Below are 17,299 nucleotides of genomic sequence, written 5' to 3' on the forward strand. Positions count from 1 at the left end.
TTCAAACCAAAAAACTAAAAAATAAACAAGATAAATTTTTGGATCAAAATAAAGAAATTATTGTGAATTTAAGGGCGACCATGTTTTTTTTGTGTGTTTTACATGTCAGTTCTCTGTGTTTTAATTTAATATGTTTACCATAATTTTATATAATTAAACTATAGAAAGAATCAATTAAAAAGAAAAGAAATGAAAATGAAAAAAAAAGACAGGTACTTCATATAGATAATGTATAGTGATGCAGATTCATACGAACGATTAAGTACCTGAGATTTTACCTCAAAGTTTTTTAGTAAATTATAAATTTATAGATAGCTAACTTTCTCATTTGAAAACTAGGGATTTCCATGTATTTACTACTAGAATTTAAAGAAAAACAAGACATGCTGATTTTATTAAAAAATCGTCCTCAAATTACTCTAATAGTGAATTCTACAAAATTAAGACGTTGAGATTTTTCAAGAAATAATTTCGGTAAAATTAATATTATTGGGAGAAAAAATGTAGATAATGTAAAATAGATGAAGAAAAACGATAGTCATCCACATTATAACAAAACAATAATACAAATTTTATACTCACAGATTATAAATAGAAATATTCACAATCTCTTATTCAAATATTGACCTCCATACAGTAACATAAATAACCACCAGAAACAACTCATCCTTGAAGCCATAGCCATAGGCAAATAACCAGATCAAATTCTCCTTAGTTCTCCATAGGCTCTTCATCATCATACTCCCCCTCATTATCGGCTGCGGCATCTTGATATTGTTGATATTCAGAAACCAAATCGTTCATGTTACTTTCAGCCTCGGTAAACTCCATTTCATCCATTCCTTCCCCAGTGTACCAGTGCAAAAACGCTTTTCTCCTAAACATGACTGTAAATTGTTCCGAAACACGCTTAAACATTTCTTGAATAGACGTAGAATTTCCCATAAATGTTGATGACATTGCTAACCCAGTTGGTGGAATGTCACAAACACTTGATTTAACATTATTTGGAATCCACTCAACAAAATATGATGAGTTCTTGTTTTGCACATTTATCATTTGTTCATCAACTTCCTTAGTGCTCATTTTGCCTCGGAACATAGCTGAGGCTGTTAAGTACCTACCGTGCCGAGGATCAGCTGCACACATCATGTTTTTAGCATCCCACATTTGTTGTGTCAGCTCCGGGATGGTTAAGGCACGGTACTGTTGTGAGCCTTGGGATGTTAACGGTGCAAAACCAACCATGAAGAAATGGAGACGTGGGAAGGGGATTAAGTTCACGGCTAGTTTCCGAAGATCAGAGTTCAATTGGCCCGGGAATCGAAGGCAACATGTTACTCCACTCATGGTTGTTGAGATCAAGTGGTTAAGATCACCAACTGTAACGTGTAATTTCGCACATTCATATTAGAGATTTTGCAATCTATATAGGTATGAATACTAACAAGGATGAAAAATTGAGGCATGGTTCACTTACAGCTTGGATTGGTGAGCTTGAGAGTTCGAAAGCAGATATCATAGAGAGCCTCATTGTCAAGGACCATGCACTCATCAGCATTTTCAACTAGTTGGTGTACAGAGAGGGTTGCATTGTAGGGCTCAACCACAGTATCAGAAACCTTGGGAGATGGAAATACTGAGAAAGTTAACATCATCCTATCAGGGTATTCTTCCCTGATCTTTGATATGAGCAGAGTCCCCATTCCTGATCCAGTTCCACCTCCCAGAGAATGACAGATTTGGAAGCCTAATCACATTATCAGTCATCAATTCAAGAAACTAAAGTTAGCGTGTGCCAAGCAATGATAAATGGACTAAACTGAACACGATTTACCTATAAATGTGAGGATGTGGAAGTCATACCTTGTAAGCAATCACAATTCTCAGCTTCTTTTCGAACAACATCAAGAACAGAATCGATCAGTTCAGCTCCTTCAGTGTAATGTCCCTTAGCCCAGTTATTTCCAGCTCCATTTTGGCCGAAAACAAAATTGTCAGGCCTAAAGATTTGCCCGTAGGGACCAGTCCTCAAGCTGTCCATGGTCCCTGGCTCAAGGTCCATTAGCACAGCTCTAGGCACATAGCGACCACCACTAGCCTCATTGTAGTAAACATTAACCCTCTCAAGTTGAACATTAGAGTTGCCAGCATAATTCCCTGTGGGATCAATCCCGTGTTCATCACACACAACCTCCCAAAACTTGCCACCAATTTGGTTACCACACTGACCAGCTTGGACATGAAGGATTTCTCTCATCTTGATTGATTAGTCTTAATAAAAAAATAATGAAAGTGTCAATAGAAGAAATATAGGGAGGGGACTGGAGGGGAGAGACTGAGGAAGAATGTAAAGTTGCAGGGCTTTTGTAGGTGCAAGAGGGGTAGGATTTTAAGAAGGTGAGTTTGATATATTCCGTGTCAGAAAGTGAGAAATATAGAGAAAATTTAATGAATAATACGATGTGTCTCCGTTAGGAGGAGGGGAACATGTCAAGCTCCAACAAGAGTTGTGAGCTGGACATGGATATAATAATAATAACAAGAAGTTGCAATCATACATTGGCTTCACTCAATCTAAAATAGCCAACCCAACCTCCAGTATGATTGATTTTCTTTCTCTCTGTCTGTCTGTCATTTAAGATTCCAAAACTGCCTCATTTCTCTCTCTCTCTCTCTCTGCCTTGAGCTTGCTCTCCTCCAAAATGATTGGATGGAATTCTATTATTTTATTATCAACTTCCTTCTTCCTTCTTACTTCCATTTCTCTCTCTCTCTCTCTGCCTTGAGCTTGCTCTCCTCCAAAATGATAGAATGTAATTCTATTATTTTATTATCAACTTCCTTCTTCCTTCTTACTTCAATCCACCATTTCTGGAATGGTGTGTTAACGAGAACATTTCATGAATACTGATCCCTTTACTCACTCTTTAACGCCTTGTCTTTCTTTTGATGAACATCTCTAATTCCTTGGTGGCTTGTAGAGTTTTACTGTTTTCTTAAGCAAAAATATTAAATAACTACTGAATTCTTGTCATATTATAGAGAACATACTGATCATGCAAATATATAGGAAAATCTTCTTCCTAGTACCTTGATTGCACCAGGTAAGGTAACCACATTGCCAGCAAATTTTTACCTGGTAGAAATTTACGATCTAGCATCATATCAATAAACTTGGCAGTCAATAGAAACCTCTTCTTTATTTCGAGATATTTTCAGACAACTTGGTCACTCGGACAGAAATGAGATGACAAACATATAGGGAAGGTACTCTGGTAATGTTCAGACTAATAAGGTGGTTATGCCACAAATATCATGGTGTAAGATCGCATTAGTGATTTAAGATCAAATTAGGTGCCTAATTTGCGATATAAAACCTAAGGGTGGTGTCACAAGGGTGAGAGCTAAGAAGCTTCAATTATTGGAGGGCATGAAACCTTCCTGTTTTCGGTCTGTCTCTCTCTTCTTAAACAAGTATTCTTTCTGGCCCTCCTTCCAGACCCTCCACAAGGACTAGTTGGCTTCTTGATGTTGAGATCCTATGCTAAGTCCTCCCTATAATATGATAAATTATTTCACATCACCTGAAGAGATTATACGAAAATATGGATACTATATAATCCCATTGTGTAGTATGAGGTTCAAAAAAATCCCATTGAGCCAAAAGAGAAAAGTGTGATCTGGTAGTTTGCTTCTAATATAATCTATTAAACCTAAATACATAATAAACATTCAACAGATCTCAGTACTTCCATCATCATCATCTGCTGCAGGCTAAATTGAATGGGAAAATGATAGCTGACTGAATTTTGACTCAAAACTTCATACTAGCATTTTACTTTACTAACAGACAAAAAGGTTGCACGAGATCAGATTTGATGATGTTCATGGATATGTGTCTAAGAATTTGCTGTTATAGCATCGTTTTCAAGCCATTCAACACCTACTAAAGAGTGGTAGGGATGATGGCCAGTCACCATCTAAATTACCACCCTCTTATGTTAGGATCCCCCCGGCAGCAATCTCACACACCTCTCACTCCAGCCAGATACATTTGACATATCCTCCCCCGAATCTTTCCCTTGGTTGTATACACCAAACAAATGAAATTTATGTAATCAATAAGAAGCGACAAAACACGAGAAACTAAACAAAACAGTGGCATGGATAGCTACCATATTAGTGGTAATATGGTGGGGTATGTATCTCTAGCGGGTCTGGGAAGCACACGGTACCTGTTGGGTGCTGGCAGCCCACATGGCTCGGACCGTGGAGGGTGACCTGATGAGATAGGGTTGGTGGACAAGATCACATAAGGTTTTAGGGATACAAAAGGCAAACCCTGGTTAAGCAATTGACAATTAAATACTTGCTAGAAGAGCATAGCATTGAAGGTCCTACTATTGTGGGGAAATGTGGGATGTTACTGAAAACAGACTTTTTATGAAATGAAGCTAGCTACCATCATTCTTAAAATGAGTACTGACATTTTGTTTGCCATGTAACAGTGTTTGAACTGAAAATAGGGAGCATTTAAGTTTAGATCATCCTTTCATATTTCTGTTACACACTTCCACCAATCTCATAATCCATTTGCACACTGTGATCAATGAAAACCTGGTTAGTTTGTGAAAATAGAATTAAATACCAAATCGGGTTAACCATTTTCATCAGGGATGATGAGAATGAGATGCGTGACACGAGGGAAACGTTACAATGAATGCTTGTGAAAAGCACATGATCGGCTTGTTATTGCTATGGAAGCTAAAAAATTGTTCACTGGCTCCAAACTGTCTGGGTGTTATTCGATGAGAGTTTTGAGAGAATCCTCATACCAAGGATTTACATTGAAATTTATTCGGCAAAAGACAAACTATCAGTATCAGTTGAAGAAAGTAGTTCAGAACATAAACATGGTTTAAACCCAGTAGGACACTGCTGCAGTGCTACAAAAATCTAATTCACCTTAGTAAAGTAGCTCTTCAAAAACAGGATCTATAGACCGCCCCCACTTTCCATGGTAAAGTTCCAAAAGCTTTTCTGCTGGTGTTACTCCTGCCATAAAATTATCAATCATCATGACCATTAAGAAACCAACTTATGCAGGTTAACATAGTCAAATTACTGGGGAAGCATGCAAAAATAAATGCATTATTACTTCTAAATTACCTGTGCTAACCACATCAGACACTGCATTCAAGAAACCAACTTCCTTAAAGCCTCTCCTTTCTAAGCCATCCTGCAGTAGAATAAGTGTGTTTAGAGAACAATTATCAAAACAACTAAAAAAACTAGGGTCGGTTTAACCAAGTTAATATATTATTTTAATTGTTTGATGACATATTTATTTTGTAACTCGCTTGGTTTAACGTGTATCCTTGGTGCCTTTTTATTTTTACATTTCAAAAGCGCTTTTGAAAAAAAATTATTTTTTTTATTTGCTTCAAATTAAGTTTTTTATATTTTTGGATCGTTTTGATATACTGATATCAAAAATAAATTTTAAAAAATAAAAAAAAATTATTTTAATATATTTCCAAGTAAAAAAACTTTAAAAAATTAATTACTATCATAATACCAAACTACCAAGCAGGCTCTTAATTAGGCAAGGTTGCATGTTCAAGCACTAGGGTGGCTATTAGTTTTTGTAGTGACAGTCATCTGTCACATAACTTTTTTTTTTCAAAGAAAAAGGTAAAACGAAAAAACAAATTATCCCATACACATAAGCCTGCCTCAAGTCCATGCACCAAGGCTTTTTTACAACAAACCCATGGCTTTTTTTAAAAGCATTTGATTATTTTTTTTCTAAATCCATATTTTAATGTTGAGATTTTATTAATTTTTATACCGTACGGTTTCATAATTCTTATTATATAATAAAATAAAATTTCACCTAGTGTAATTCATAACTTGGGTAACAAGTTTGACGGGTGGACTAGGCTGAACTTAACAATTTTTTTTCTTTGATTTTTTTTTTTGAACGTACCCGTCAATAAGGTCATATTAAGGCAACTCTCATGAGATTTAATTTAAAATTCAAGCTAAGCAAAAAGTTGAATCCTGAATCGAGAGTTTTCGAATTTAACCTGTTGTACCGAGTTTAATGTCAATGCTGAAAAAACTCTGATGGTCAAGATATTATCTTTTTACATTCCAAAAGAATTTGGTCCAACCCGTATCGATAGCATGGACACTAACCTAGTGTTTACTTAAAGCTGAAGAAAAGCAGTCTGCAGGTTAACTTAGCCAACTACCATTATTGGAAAAAAAATAAAGTTACCTTAGCCAGCTTTAGAACTTCTTCGGCAACATTTCTCAACAGTCCACCCCGAAATGGTGTCTTAAGACCTGTCTTTGGAACCTAAAAAACAATTTTATATCAGATTCATCGTCATGATTACAGAAGACATACAGGCTGCATCTCTGTTGTGGGATAAAAATAAATAGCAAGCAAGAACTGTCCTTATTAACACCACATATACTCACATAAATACAATGCCATGGCAGGTATTAAAACACAAACCCATGCCTCTAGCAATGTCAGGTTTCATGAACTTGCATCAGGAATGTTGAGAAAAAGTAAATGAAAGTCTCTTTCAAGATTAAAATTTTCATCATCTGTCAGTCCACCATATTGTGGATCCTTCTATGGCAGCCTTTTCACGTTAACAACACGCTCAAGTCTTTTACTATTGACTTCAACAGGGTCATGATCTTTTGCTTATATTCAGTTTACTGCATGACATCCTAAAAGAAAACATCGTACAACTATGACTCACTCAAAAAATCACTTCTGCAGATCTTGTGTTAGGCATATTATAATTTGAGGAACGGAGATTTAGAGTTCCATTGTAAAAGTGTTTTGGGTTACCTTATTCCTTAACATCAGTCTTTCTTCAGAGGTCCAGTCAGCTGTCATGTCTAGAACACTTTGAAGTGAGTCTTCATCGTATAACAGCCCTACCTGACATTTGAAAACAGAAATCAAAATGAGCTGATGATATTGTTTAAATGGAGGAAAGTAATAAAATCCTCCATTCAATTATGAAGAATACGGATCTGTTGAAAAGGGTGCCACACTAAAAGAAGACAAAGCAATAAATCATGCTATGGGTACAAGTTAAAATTTTCAAGTTTCACATCCTTGCTGCTGTAACTGTTCTACTGTTCATTCCATCTAAATTTTTTTGCAAAAATCATTTCAGACATAGACAAATCATGCAACCAAAAAAGAAAAAGAAAAGGATCAAAGTGGCCAACTACCCAAAATGCTGGCAAAGCACATAACCTCCTCCAAGGCCCTCCATCAGCACCCCTCATCTCTAAGTATCTCTTCAACCTGACCTGAAAGAAATGAGAAAGCAATGTGTTAAATGAGCCGCCAAGATGACAGCACAATATTTTTTGGCAAAAGAACCAAAATGCACATCATTTAACCTCAGGAAATATAGTTGTCAAATGGTTTTCCCAGTCATTAAGAGTTGGCAATTCACCAGGAATGCATGGAAGTTTTCCTGCCAAAAAGTCCTGCAAAATATAAAATGGCCACCAATTAGTACTTGAAAAATTAGTAGCTTGATTTAATGGATAAGGTTCCTGCAAAAATGGTGAAAAATTAAAAAAATTAAATTACAAGGCTATAAAGGATAGAAAGAGACCCGGAATGACATTCCAGTACAGTCAATATACTTCTTTTTCCGATAAACAAAATACATTGGAACATCAAGAGCATAATCAACATACTGCTCAAACCTGCAAAGGGAAAAATAAAACAGAACTGCCATCATACAATCAACTTCATGCACCATGTGCGTGCGCATTTGTTTATGCGAGTATTCATGCATACATTATGAACTTAACCTTGCAAAATACATGTAACGTGTATTTGTACGCAGGAATGGGCATGTGTCCCCATTTATTTTTACCCCTGATCTGAGAACTGATAAAAAAGGGGATTGATGCTGGCAATGTTAAATCCTTTTTAACTCAGAAGTCAGGGGTGATGATGACTCCTCTTAATCGCAAACAAAATAGCAAGGAGCTAAACTATACATATCCTTAGATACATACTCACACAGATAATTATCATCTGTGCTCATAGTCAATGCCAACTTAGATTTCTGTACATCACAGTGTTCAAAATAAAAATTAACTCAAAAATACAGATTCTGTGGATGGATTTCCAAACCCGCTCATCCCCCACCACCCCCAACCCAAAAATTAAAAGCTTAAATGTTATTTTCCTCTCAAATAACAAGTTAATAACTTACCCAAAGGTGTCATTGAAAACAAAAGGAAGCATGCCAGCACGATTGTTGTCAGTATCAGTCCAGATATGGCTGCTCAGGTAAAGAAACATCACTAAGAAGCCTACGGGAAACAAATTTCATATTAAGTACAATAGTACAATTACGTTTAGAAACCTTCTTAGGCTGAGATAGCCATTTGGTTTTCCTTCGGTGAAAGGTGAGTTTGCAAATAGAGCTGTTGCTATCTGTTTATTTTCCAAGAAAAAGATATCACAGAATCAGAAAAATTTGTGTTTGAAAAGAACTCAAAGTTTAGGAAAGTTTCTCACCGGCTGCAAAGCAAGGCCAGCACGAAATTTTCTTATCATGTCAGCTTCAGAAATGAAGTCCAGATTAACCTATTGAAAGTTTAATATTTTATATATAAAAAGTTATCAATATACATTAGACAAAAAATCATCAAATACAGAAAAGGAAGTTTAAACTAGAAAATTAGCCACCAGGAAAGAATAAAAAATTAACCACCAGGCAAGAAATTGCTTCAAAATGACCAAACCAGTGAATAAAGCAAAATTCATCTAACCTGAACGGTGCAAGTCCTAAACATCATATCTAGTCCTAGCGAGCCAACTTTAGGCATGTAATTCCTCATGATATCATATCTTCCCTGGACAAAATACATGTCAGTAGACAAGCAATCAAATTTCCAAGGGAAAGCAAGATTATAAACAGCACTAAAAACAAAAGGAAAAGAACAGAAGCATTGAAAAAAGAGATTAAATGAGAAGCCTAGTATCGCTGGGATAACAAACATAAATTAAATATCACTGATGGTATTTTGTAGGATAGATTGGAAAGGAACCTCTATGAAATATTCCAATACTTAAAAGTAGCCCCTGTATTTCTAGAGGCTTTTCCTCTAGGCATGAACACTTAACTCAGTCTACATATGCAACTTTAGATGGCTTATAGAAAGAATATACTAGGGAGTATAGTTGGCTGGACAAATCAGCTTTGAGCCACAAAACTAAACAATTCTCGAGAGATTGGCATAAGATATGTGAAAGCTCAGAAACACAATCTGCCATATTTAACAAAGAAGGAAGCATTCATGGCATACTATGAAGGTTCGACATGAAAAGGCCAAACATGAAACCCATGAAACAATATAAAAACCGAGAATACAAACGTGTATGATCATAATTTTATTTATTCTATCCCTTCTGTTAAATGTCACAAAAACTCACATAAAAAGTTTACAAGGGCACATTTGCCTTGCATGGAAAGCATGTTCAAGCTCATTCCATGACAACTATTACCTTTTACTTTCCTTAATAATCCATGTCTTCATGTCTTAGTATATTCCACCCAAGCTGATTGCATGAGAAGGAGAATAAATTGATTGGATTATTATACCTTGGGCATAACAGGAATGTCTTTAAGTCCCCATTTGGGCTGGAAGCCAATTCCTAAGAATCCAATTCCCATTTCCTCTGCCACAGCTTTCACCTGGTAAAATTAACATATGAAGATAGCAAGATCACAAGGACATAGTGAATGTGTGTTTCATAAAAAATTTGAGAAAAAGAAAACAGCACCATCACGCAATCTCATATTCATCCAGATGATGTTTGCAAAAACAAATTGTCCTGCTACCAGAAATAAACCCAAATGTTGAATTAACCTGAGCAAAAGTCATGTTGATGTGTATTAATCTCAACTTACCTGATAAAGGTGTGAATTAACCTCAGCACACGTTTGATGCAAAGTTTCTACAGGAGCACCACTGAGCTCAAACTGACCACCAGGCTCTAATGATATGCTTTGCTTCCCCTGGCCAAAGCAATTAAAACCACATAATCCACAACCCAGTCCATTTGAGAAAACAGTACAAAATTTCCTACGTAAGATATGCAATTAGCTTGTATATAAACAGTAGAAAATAAGTCCAGAGCAGAGTATAAGATATGCATAAGTATGAGATGCAGTTAGCTATGAAAAAGAAATAAAGATAACCATGATGACCATTTTACCTGTTGAAGTCCTATGATGTTGTCACCTTCCATTATTCTGTCCCAGTCAAATCTCTCAGCAATACCATGAAGCAACTCTGCAATTTGTTCATATTTCATAGGACGTAAAGTTCCAATCTCAAAACCAAACTTCTCGTGTTCTGTACCTATTCTGCAAAAGCAACACTGTAAATGAGCAATACCTAGGGTATAGGTAAAACCAGAAATCAAGTATGAAAACCCAATAGTACTGGGTATCAACCTAAACAAAATGAAATGGGATAATAACAAGTTTGTTACCAAGGACAAGGAACAAAAACCTTTTCTTTAACAGAAGGTACTTGGATTTACAACTTGAAAAGCATGCAAAACACTACAGTTTGAGATAGACTAGTCAGAAGGGTACAACAAACCCTTATGGTTATATGTTTGATCGTAATTGACCTTCGATGGATATGTACATGTCTTGTGACAGAGTATTTGAATTGCAAAAATTCAAGAATCTCTACGATTTGCAGAATTTAGGAGTGGTGGAATGGGCAAAAGAAGAGCCTTTTATCTATGCAAAATTTTGACAATATACTACTTTTCCTTGGGGTTGCAGCCAGTGACAAGGTCTCCAACAAGACGAAGATACCACTCTAATCCAACTAGAATCACGGATTGAGAATTCACCTCCAATTTTCCTTAGGTTTGCAACCAGAGGCAAGGTATCCGATAAGATCCTCTTTTGTTAGTGGTTCTGTGGCAATGACAGCATCTTCTGTAGGAGGGCTCGCGGCAACAACAACTCGATGCCCTCTCTTCATTCCTACTGACAGACTCTCTGAACTCGGAATCTGAGGTGTCTTGCTAGAATTACATGACAATGAAGAGAATCTGAGAGGTGTTTCCTTTAGCTTAGATGCATCAGTGCTTCTAGCCATAGCAATAACCACATTTTGTGCAGCTTTACAGCGGCTTATCTCCGTAAGTATAGAGGATGATGGACCAGCCTGGGCAACCAGCGTCATGCCTGCAACAACCCCAACCATCCTTTCAATTACAACTTACAAAGTCAAAATCAACAGGAACCAAGCATCCAGTGAGAAAACCATAAACACAAACAAATTATATTCCAGCTAGAGGTAAAACGTCGGAAAAGTTAGCTATACAGAACTTATTCAGCTTTCAACAGTTTCACATAATGCCCCTTTTCAACTTTATCACTTACTTTTTCGGTGACCAAAACTAAAAATAAAATAAAAGTTAATGAGATACTTCCAATAATTTCACATGATATCCATTTCTAAAAAAAAAACAACCCAGCATGTGCTACGCTGCCTATCATATCAGGATAAACAGTACCCACATTAGCTTATCAAATCAAGTATCAACAATGGGTCGCTTCACAAAAATTAGCAAAAAAAAAATGGTAATGAAATTAAAATACTCCACTTCCCCTTACCTTCACAATACCCAATGCACCATTTAACAACGCGATATTCATATCTACCATTAGGTAAAAACATATGATATAAAAAGACCAGTAACACAACGAAAGCATCAAATGAACCAAAAACTTGAAGGGAAAAAAAGACGAAGTTTTTACCTTAAAGAAGAAGAGAAACGTAAACAATTGTAGGGATTGAATAGTAGCAGGTTCTTATGGATTGAAGAATTTGCAAGAGGAGAAAAATATTTTTGAGAGAGAGGTGGCACCGTGGCAGTTAAGAAATGAAAGATCTTTTGGTTGGGCTGGGTTGGCTTTTGTAGTGAAAGCGAAGAGACTAGAGAGTGAGGAAAGGAAGGGAAAAATCAAATGAGTGCGACCCTACAAACAATGATGCAGTGCTTCCATTTCTTTGCTTATATGCTCCGCTCTAATCCATTTTTGCTGGGTTTCTTACACGTCACCACTTTTCCAAGGATTATTTTTAGCTTTTAGCATATTTCTTTAAAAATAATTCTGGATTGAAAAACAAAATTACAGTTTATACATTTCATTTCATGAGTGAAAAAATAAATTAATAACTTGTTGTTATTTAGAATAGTAATATTCTTAAAAATATATTAAATAGACATGAGAGATGATAGACAAGAAAAATTAAAAAAAATAAAACTCTAGAAATATTCCGAAATTCTAATTATAGCATTAATAATTTTATTAAAAAATAGATAAAATAAATCTAATAATTTTTTAAAAAACAAGAAAAATAAATAAATAAAACTCTAGAAATATACTGAAATTCTAATTATAGCATTAATAATTTTATTAAAAAAATCAATAAAATAAATCTAATAATTTTTTAAAAAAATCAGCAACAGTAACTCGAGTAGATGAAATATACAGCCACAGACAAATCAGCCCGTTACTATTGACCAACTTATCACAGCCTTGAATTTAAACATTAACCAAAGAAAATGAAGCATTATACCAAAAATATTTATTAGCCGCATTTTCTTTCTGCTGAATTAGAAGAAAATATCAGGAATGTCAATATAGTAGAATTATGAGGGATTCCATTTTTAATTGTAACTTATTGCTATGCATTTTTTTTTTAATTCAGCGCAACTGATTCTCTTGTGTTTAATAAATTTTATTTTTATTTTTACATTCACGAGAGAGGAAGGGTTGTAAAATAGAAAATTGCTCCTTTTTTAAATAATACAAAAAATTGAATTGGTATTAATTCTATTTAGTATTAGAAGTAAAATATTATATAAACAACTTTATATAAAAAAAATTCATATAAATATATGTGATAATTATTTTTTGTAAAAATAAGTTATTGCCGGCGATGTCAACTCCGGGGAAACCTGGACAAGGATGATGTACTTGATGACAGCAACGGCAAGAGTTGAATATGCATAATTACATTCGAATTTAAGAATCTAAGCAATGTAGGGGGCAGGAAGAACATATTATTTTATTTGATGGGAAACAATGTTGCCTAATATATCTAAAAAAAGAGACGAGGCGTCATTTTAGTTGGTTTATTGATATGAACAGTCAACAAGCTAACTCCACTTTTTTTTTATTATTAAGTACTTTTATGGCCTAATTAGCTGGAGTTAAATTTAAAATTTAATAAAATTTCTAGATTAAAAAAATGACTGAAATGTCAAACATGGAAAATCAAATACGATACTAAATTCTTGGTAATTTTTATTTTGATTCAAAATTTTATTTTATTTATTTTTAAATTTTTAGATAAAAAAATCTTACTGAAAAATAACAGTAATGAAAAAGGTATTTAGCTGTCGAGATTTTGCAACTAGAATGGTAAAATTTGGTGTCAAAATATTCTATTTGATGATATGATTTTAATATGATATTTTTGATAAAATATTATATTAACATAAAAACTCATCAACAATATTCATAGTATTTGGCCATTTGCCGGCTACTAATGGAGCTTTCTCCGCGCATAGATTAAAAAAATATACAGGTATATTTACATGTTTTTCAACAGCCAAAAAAAAAAGTTTTAAAAAAATCAAAATGTGCTTATTTTTGTATTTTAAATATCAAGATAAAGATACATTGAATTCACCAAGATTGACCCGATTCACCTTTTAAATGCACGTTGTACATAATGGACTAGAAATAGCTAAATATTTCATTTAAAAAAAAAACTATATTTATTTAATTATATAATATTAAAAATAAAAACTCACAAAATATCATTAAATATTTTTTTCAAAAACAAATACATCAGGTTGTACAAATAGGATTCACAACACAAATTAAGGCTATAAAACAAATAGCTAATAATTAGAGTCAGAATTGTCGTTATTTACATAATTAGAAAGCCAAGAACATGCTTAAGAGAAAGGAAAAACATAAAAGAGGTGGACAAAGAGAGAAAACAAAATGGGATTTTTTAATTTTATCAAATCACTTCAATTTCAGGTTAATCAAATGATTCAAATGATTTTTTTAGATTAATTACATGTTTATGTTTTGCCATATACAAACTTCATCAAGATATTAGGTTAACCGGGTTCTAAGTTAATTCATCGAGTTAGATTTAGATTGGATTTAATAATCATGTTTTAAAGTTGACAAACAAATGAAAACCCACTACCCATGCAACCATGACTTGATTCTTACTGTATACAAGATTTACACTTTGCATCGTGATTTTGGATTGAAATACAAGGAAAAAAAAAGTATTGGGGAATTAGGAATGGATTTACAGGAACCTGAGAGTAATATATTCAACGGATTCAGCAAGGATATGATAATTTCATGCAAAAGTTACGGTGGTTATCTAAAAGCTTCATCATTAAAACCTAAAGAAATTGCAAACAAGGGTCTTTCTGCAGTTTTTCTTGGTTTTTTGCCAGATAGTCAACGAAGATTATCGATGGCAGATACGTACACGTTTCTGGGTCACTTTGAACTGGGATCGATTCCACCTGGCGGCTCACACCAACGACAAACACAAGTGGCTATCTACTTGAAACCTTCCTAGCTGGAAAACGAATAGTTCAACTGCCATTACAATCCAAACTGTCCTTCTTGTCAGAGACCCAATCAAAACGTACGGATCTCTATTTGTTTTTTATTTTAAAACCATTTTAAAAAATTATTTTTTTTTAATTTTTAATGTTTTAAAATCATATATTAAAAATAATTTTTAAAAAATAAAAATTATTATTTTAATATATTTTTAAATAAAAATAATTACATTTCTAGAAATATCTTGCTCTCTCTGTCTTCATGTCTTCTTTTTGTTTTTTTATCACTAGCTTCCAGGAGAAGTAATTAAAATTTCCCACCTCTCTCGTTTATTAGTACGAAAAACCTACACGTAGAAGAAACATGGTTCTTTATAAGAGTTCATTTGTTTGTTAAAAAACAATTTTTTTAAAAAAAATAAATTATTTTTTGATATTTGATAATATAATAGAAAATAAGTTAGAAAACATTTTCCAGTGTTTGGTTATGTCATGAAAAATGAGCTGAAAAATAACTTATTAATATTTTATTTTTCTCAAGTTTATTAAAATAATGAGAAACAAATCTTACAAATTAAAAAGTTGAATAAGAATGAAATTGAAAAAAAATATAATTTCATAAATTATCTCAAATAAAATAAATAATAATCAAAATAATAGAGATCAAATCTAAAAAAAATAAAAGATGAAGAAATTAAAATAATAATAATTAACATTTCATAAATTATTTCAAATAAAATAAATAACAATAAAAAAAATGAGGACCAAATTTGATACATAAAAAATTTAAATAAAAAAATGATAAGGAAAAAACAAATAACAATTATAAAAATGAGGATTAAAGTTAATATAAAAATTAATTTTTAAGATATGAAATTGAAAAATAAATATTTAAAACAAAATATATATATATAGAAATCAAAAGTTTGAGGACTAAATTTGATATAATCAGCAAATAATATGACATTTCTAAAATTTTCACAACTTCTGTAAAGTATTTTCCGTCTAAATTTTTTAGGAAAACACTTCTCTAGAAACCAAACCAAATTTTTCTTTGACTGGAAAGTGTTTTCCGTTGATCAACTTTTCTAATGACAAACAAACACAAGAAAATTTGAAAAGTGATTTCCTGAAAAATGAATTCCGATAAACAAACATAACCTAAGTGTTTTTCTTTTTCTGAAGATCGTAAGATTTTTCAAGCTTTGATCCCTTAATTGTTTTCTTCTTATTTGTTTTTTCAACGTTGCTTTGATTTACAATTAATCTTGGTGATTTATATTTCTTTATAAAGAAAATATTTTTATTTTCAGTTAATTAATATTTTCACAAAACGAAATTTAATTTCATTTATTTTAAATAATTATCCTCTCATAACCAAATTTGAAGCTTAAATAAATATTCAATCTATTTTTTATTAATATCATGGGTTAATTTGAATGGTTATGGAAGTTCATTTTTTAAAAAAATTTGATCTTTTAAATTTTTTTCAATTTAATTCTTTTTATATTAGTTTTTTTTTTAATTTAACTTGAAAATTTGTTTTGATTTTTAAAACTGGAGATCTCACAATATCGAGATAAATTTAAAGTGATAGGTTGATGTTTGATTTTATAAAATAAAATAAATTTTAATTAATTTGGAATAACTAAACAAATATAAAAAGTAAAGTAAATAAAAATAAATAAATTAGTTAGCGTATGCGACGCGCACACTGGGTGGGTGGGGAAGCTTATAAAAGTTGTAAGAAAATAACTTTTAACTTGTAAAAATAGCTTATAAAAGCAGGATCAAACCGGAGCTTTAGCTTTGTCTGCTTGAAAGGCCCCTAGCTGCAATGTCAGGCGGCAAAAGAACATCAGCTCAAACGATGGCTGCGCTCGGCCCGAACTTACATCTTGCAGAAGGAGGTGAGGCTTGTATGTCACCCACCCTATGTTGGGATACTTTGGGCCATATCTTGGATGATCTAAATCTGGATCCACCAGACGCATTGGCCTTTAAAGTCTTTCGGCTCTTGCCTTAGCTTCAGGTTTCCTTTCCTTCGGTTATGGTATGGATCTCCTGAGCAAAGTTACTGATTCTTGCTATTGACTAGACATATGATACCTTCGATGAAAACAAAAAATTACCATTTATATGCATCTGAAAGTATTTTGGAGAGAAATCATAATAACATAGAATAATTTCAAACAAAAACGATAGTTTAGAATATTGCGTTTCAAATAATAATTTTTTAAAAATTAAATATTTTTTACTTTAAATTAAATTTTTTATGCTTTCGAATTGTTTAAAAATATTTTAAAAAACAATGGATTGCACAACGAATTTCCATTTCCCCTGCTTTCGTCCCTCTTTTTTCTTTACTTTTTATGGAGCTAGGACAAGTTCTTTTATGTTTTGCTCCGTGATTGTGACAATCTGGCGGCATACGTTTCCAAGCTGAGCTCCAAACTCAGGTGTCACCCTAACTTACAAGACAGCAATTAGGCAGTTGGCGATAAGTCAGATCGAGTGCTCTCAGAATCAGAACAGAAGAATCATGAATTTAAGTATCCTTGCATCTAAATTATTGAGTTAAACCAT

At 33.2% G+C, this 17,299-nt stretch overlaps 2 protein-coding genes across 4 annotated transcripts; both read right to left on the reverse strand.

The window, feature by feature from the left end:
• Nucleotides 1-522: 522 nt before the first annotated feature.
• On the reverse strand, nt 523-2,430 carry LOC133680912 (tubulin beta chain-like). The gene is made up of 3 exons (XM_062103939.1): nt 1,867-2,430; nt 1,481-1,750; nt 523-1,382 (listed from the first exon to the last, which is right to left on the reverse strand). Exons 1-3 carry the CDS (start codon nt 2,258-2,260, stop codon nt 712-714), a joined length of 1,335 nt encoding a protein of 444 aa, XP_061959923.1. The 5' UTR covers nt 2,261-2,430; the 3' UTR covers nt 523-711.
• A 2,284-nt stretch (nt 2,431-4,714) lies between these two features.
• Nucleotides 4,715-12,092, reverse strand: LOC133687961 (glutamate--cysteine ligase, chloroplastic-like). Of its 3 annotated transcripts, XM_062107336.1 has the most exons (17): nt 11,859-12,092; nt 11,715-11,758; nt 10,943-11,282; nt 10,289-10,439; nt 9,981-10,088; nt 9,672-9,764; nt 8,839-8,922; nt 8,585-8,653; nt 8,430-8,500; nt 8,277-8,345; nt 7,665-7,758; nt 7,444-7,533; nt 7,270-7,350; nt 6,878-6,970; nt 6,287-6,367; nt 5,173-5,242; nt 4,715-5,058 (listed from the first exon to the last, which is right to left on the reverse strand). In XM_062107336.1, exons 3-17 carry the CDS (start codon nt 11,278-11,280, stop codon nt 4,970-4,972), a joined length of 1,581 nt encoding a protein of 526 aa, XP_061963320.1. In that variant the 5' UTR covers nt 11,281-11,282; nt 11,715-11,758; nt 11,859-12,092; the 3' UTR covers nt 4,715-4,969. The 3 variants fall into 3 exon arrangements, with proteins under 3 accessions (XP_061963320.1, XP_061963312.1, XP_061963304.1); XM_062107328.1 differs by lacking the exon at nt 11,715-11,758; XM_062107320.1 differs by lacking the exons at nt 11,715-11,758; nt 11,859-12,092 and having other exon boundaries at nt 10,943-11,426.
• Between the last annotated feature and the right edge of the window lie 5,207 nt (nt 12,093-17,299).

Source organism: Populus nigra, chromosome 1 (genome assembly GCF_951802175.1).
Source record: "Populus nigra chromosome 1, ddPopNigr1.1, whole genome shotgun sequence".
In the NCBI taxonomy this organism is placed as follows: Eukaryota; Viridiplantae; Streptophyta; class Magnoliopsida; order Malpighiales; family Salicaceae; genus Populus; species Populus nigra.

Bases quoted from the DNA above. Each gene is read 5' to 3' on its own strand.
- LOC133680912 (XM_062103939.1), bottom strand. From the start codon at position 2,260: ATGAGAGAAATCCTTCATGTCCAAGCTGGTCAGTGTGGTAACCAAATT. The intron at 1,751-1,866 runs GTATGACTTCCA...TAATGTGATTAG, and splicing joins GAATTGTGATTGCTTACAAG to GCTTCCAAATCTGTCATTCT. The intron at 1,383-1,480 runs GTAAGTGAACCA...TACACGTTACAG, and splicing joins CAAGCTCACCAATCCAAGCT to TTGGTGATCTTAACCACTTG.
- LOC133687961 (XM_062107320.1), bottom strand. From the start codon at position 11,301: ATGGTTGGGGTTGTTGCAGGCATGACGCTGGTTGCCCAGGCTGGTCCA. The intron at 10,089-10,288 runs GTAAAATGGTCA...TGCTTTGGCCAG, and splicing joins ACATCATAGGACTTCAACAG to GGGAAGCAAAGCATATCATT. The intron at 5,243-6,286 runs GTAACTTTATTT...ATTCTACTGCAG, and splicing joins AAGTTCTAAAGCTGGCTAAG to GATGGCTTAGAAAGGAGAGG.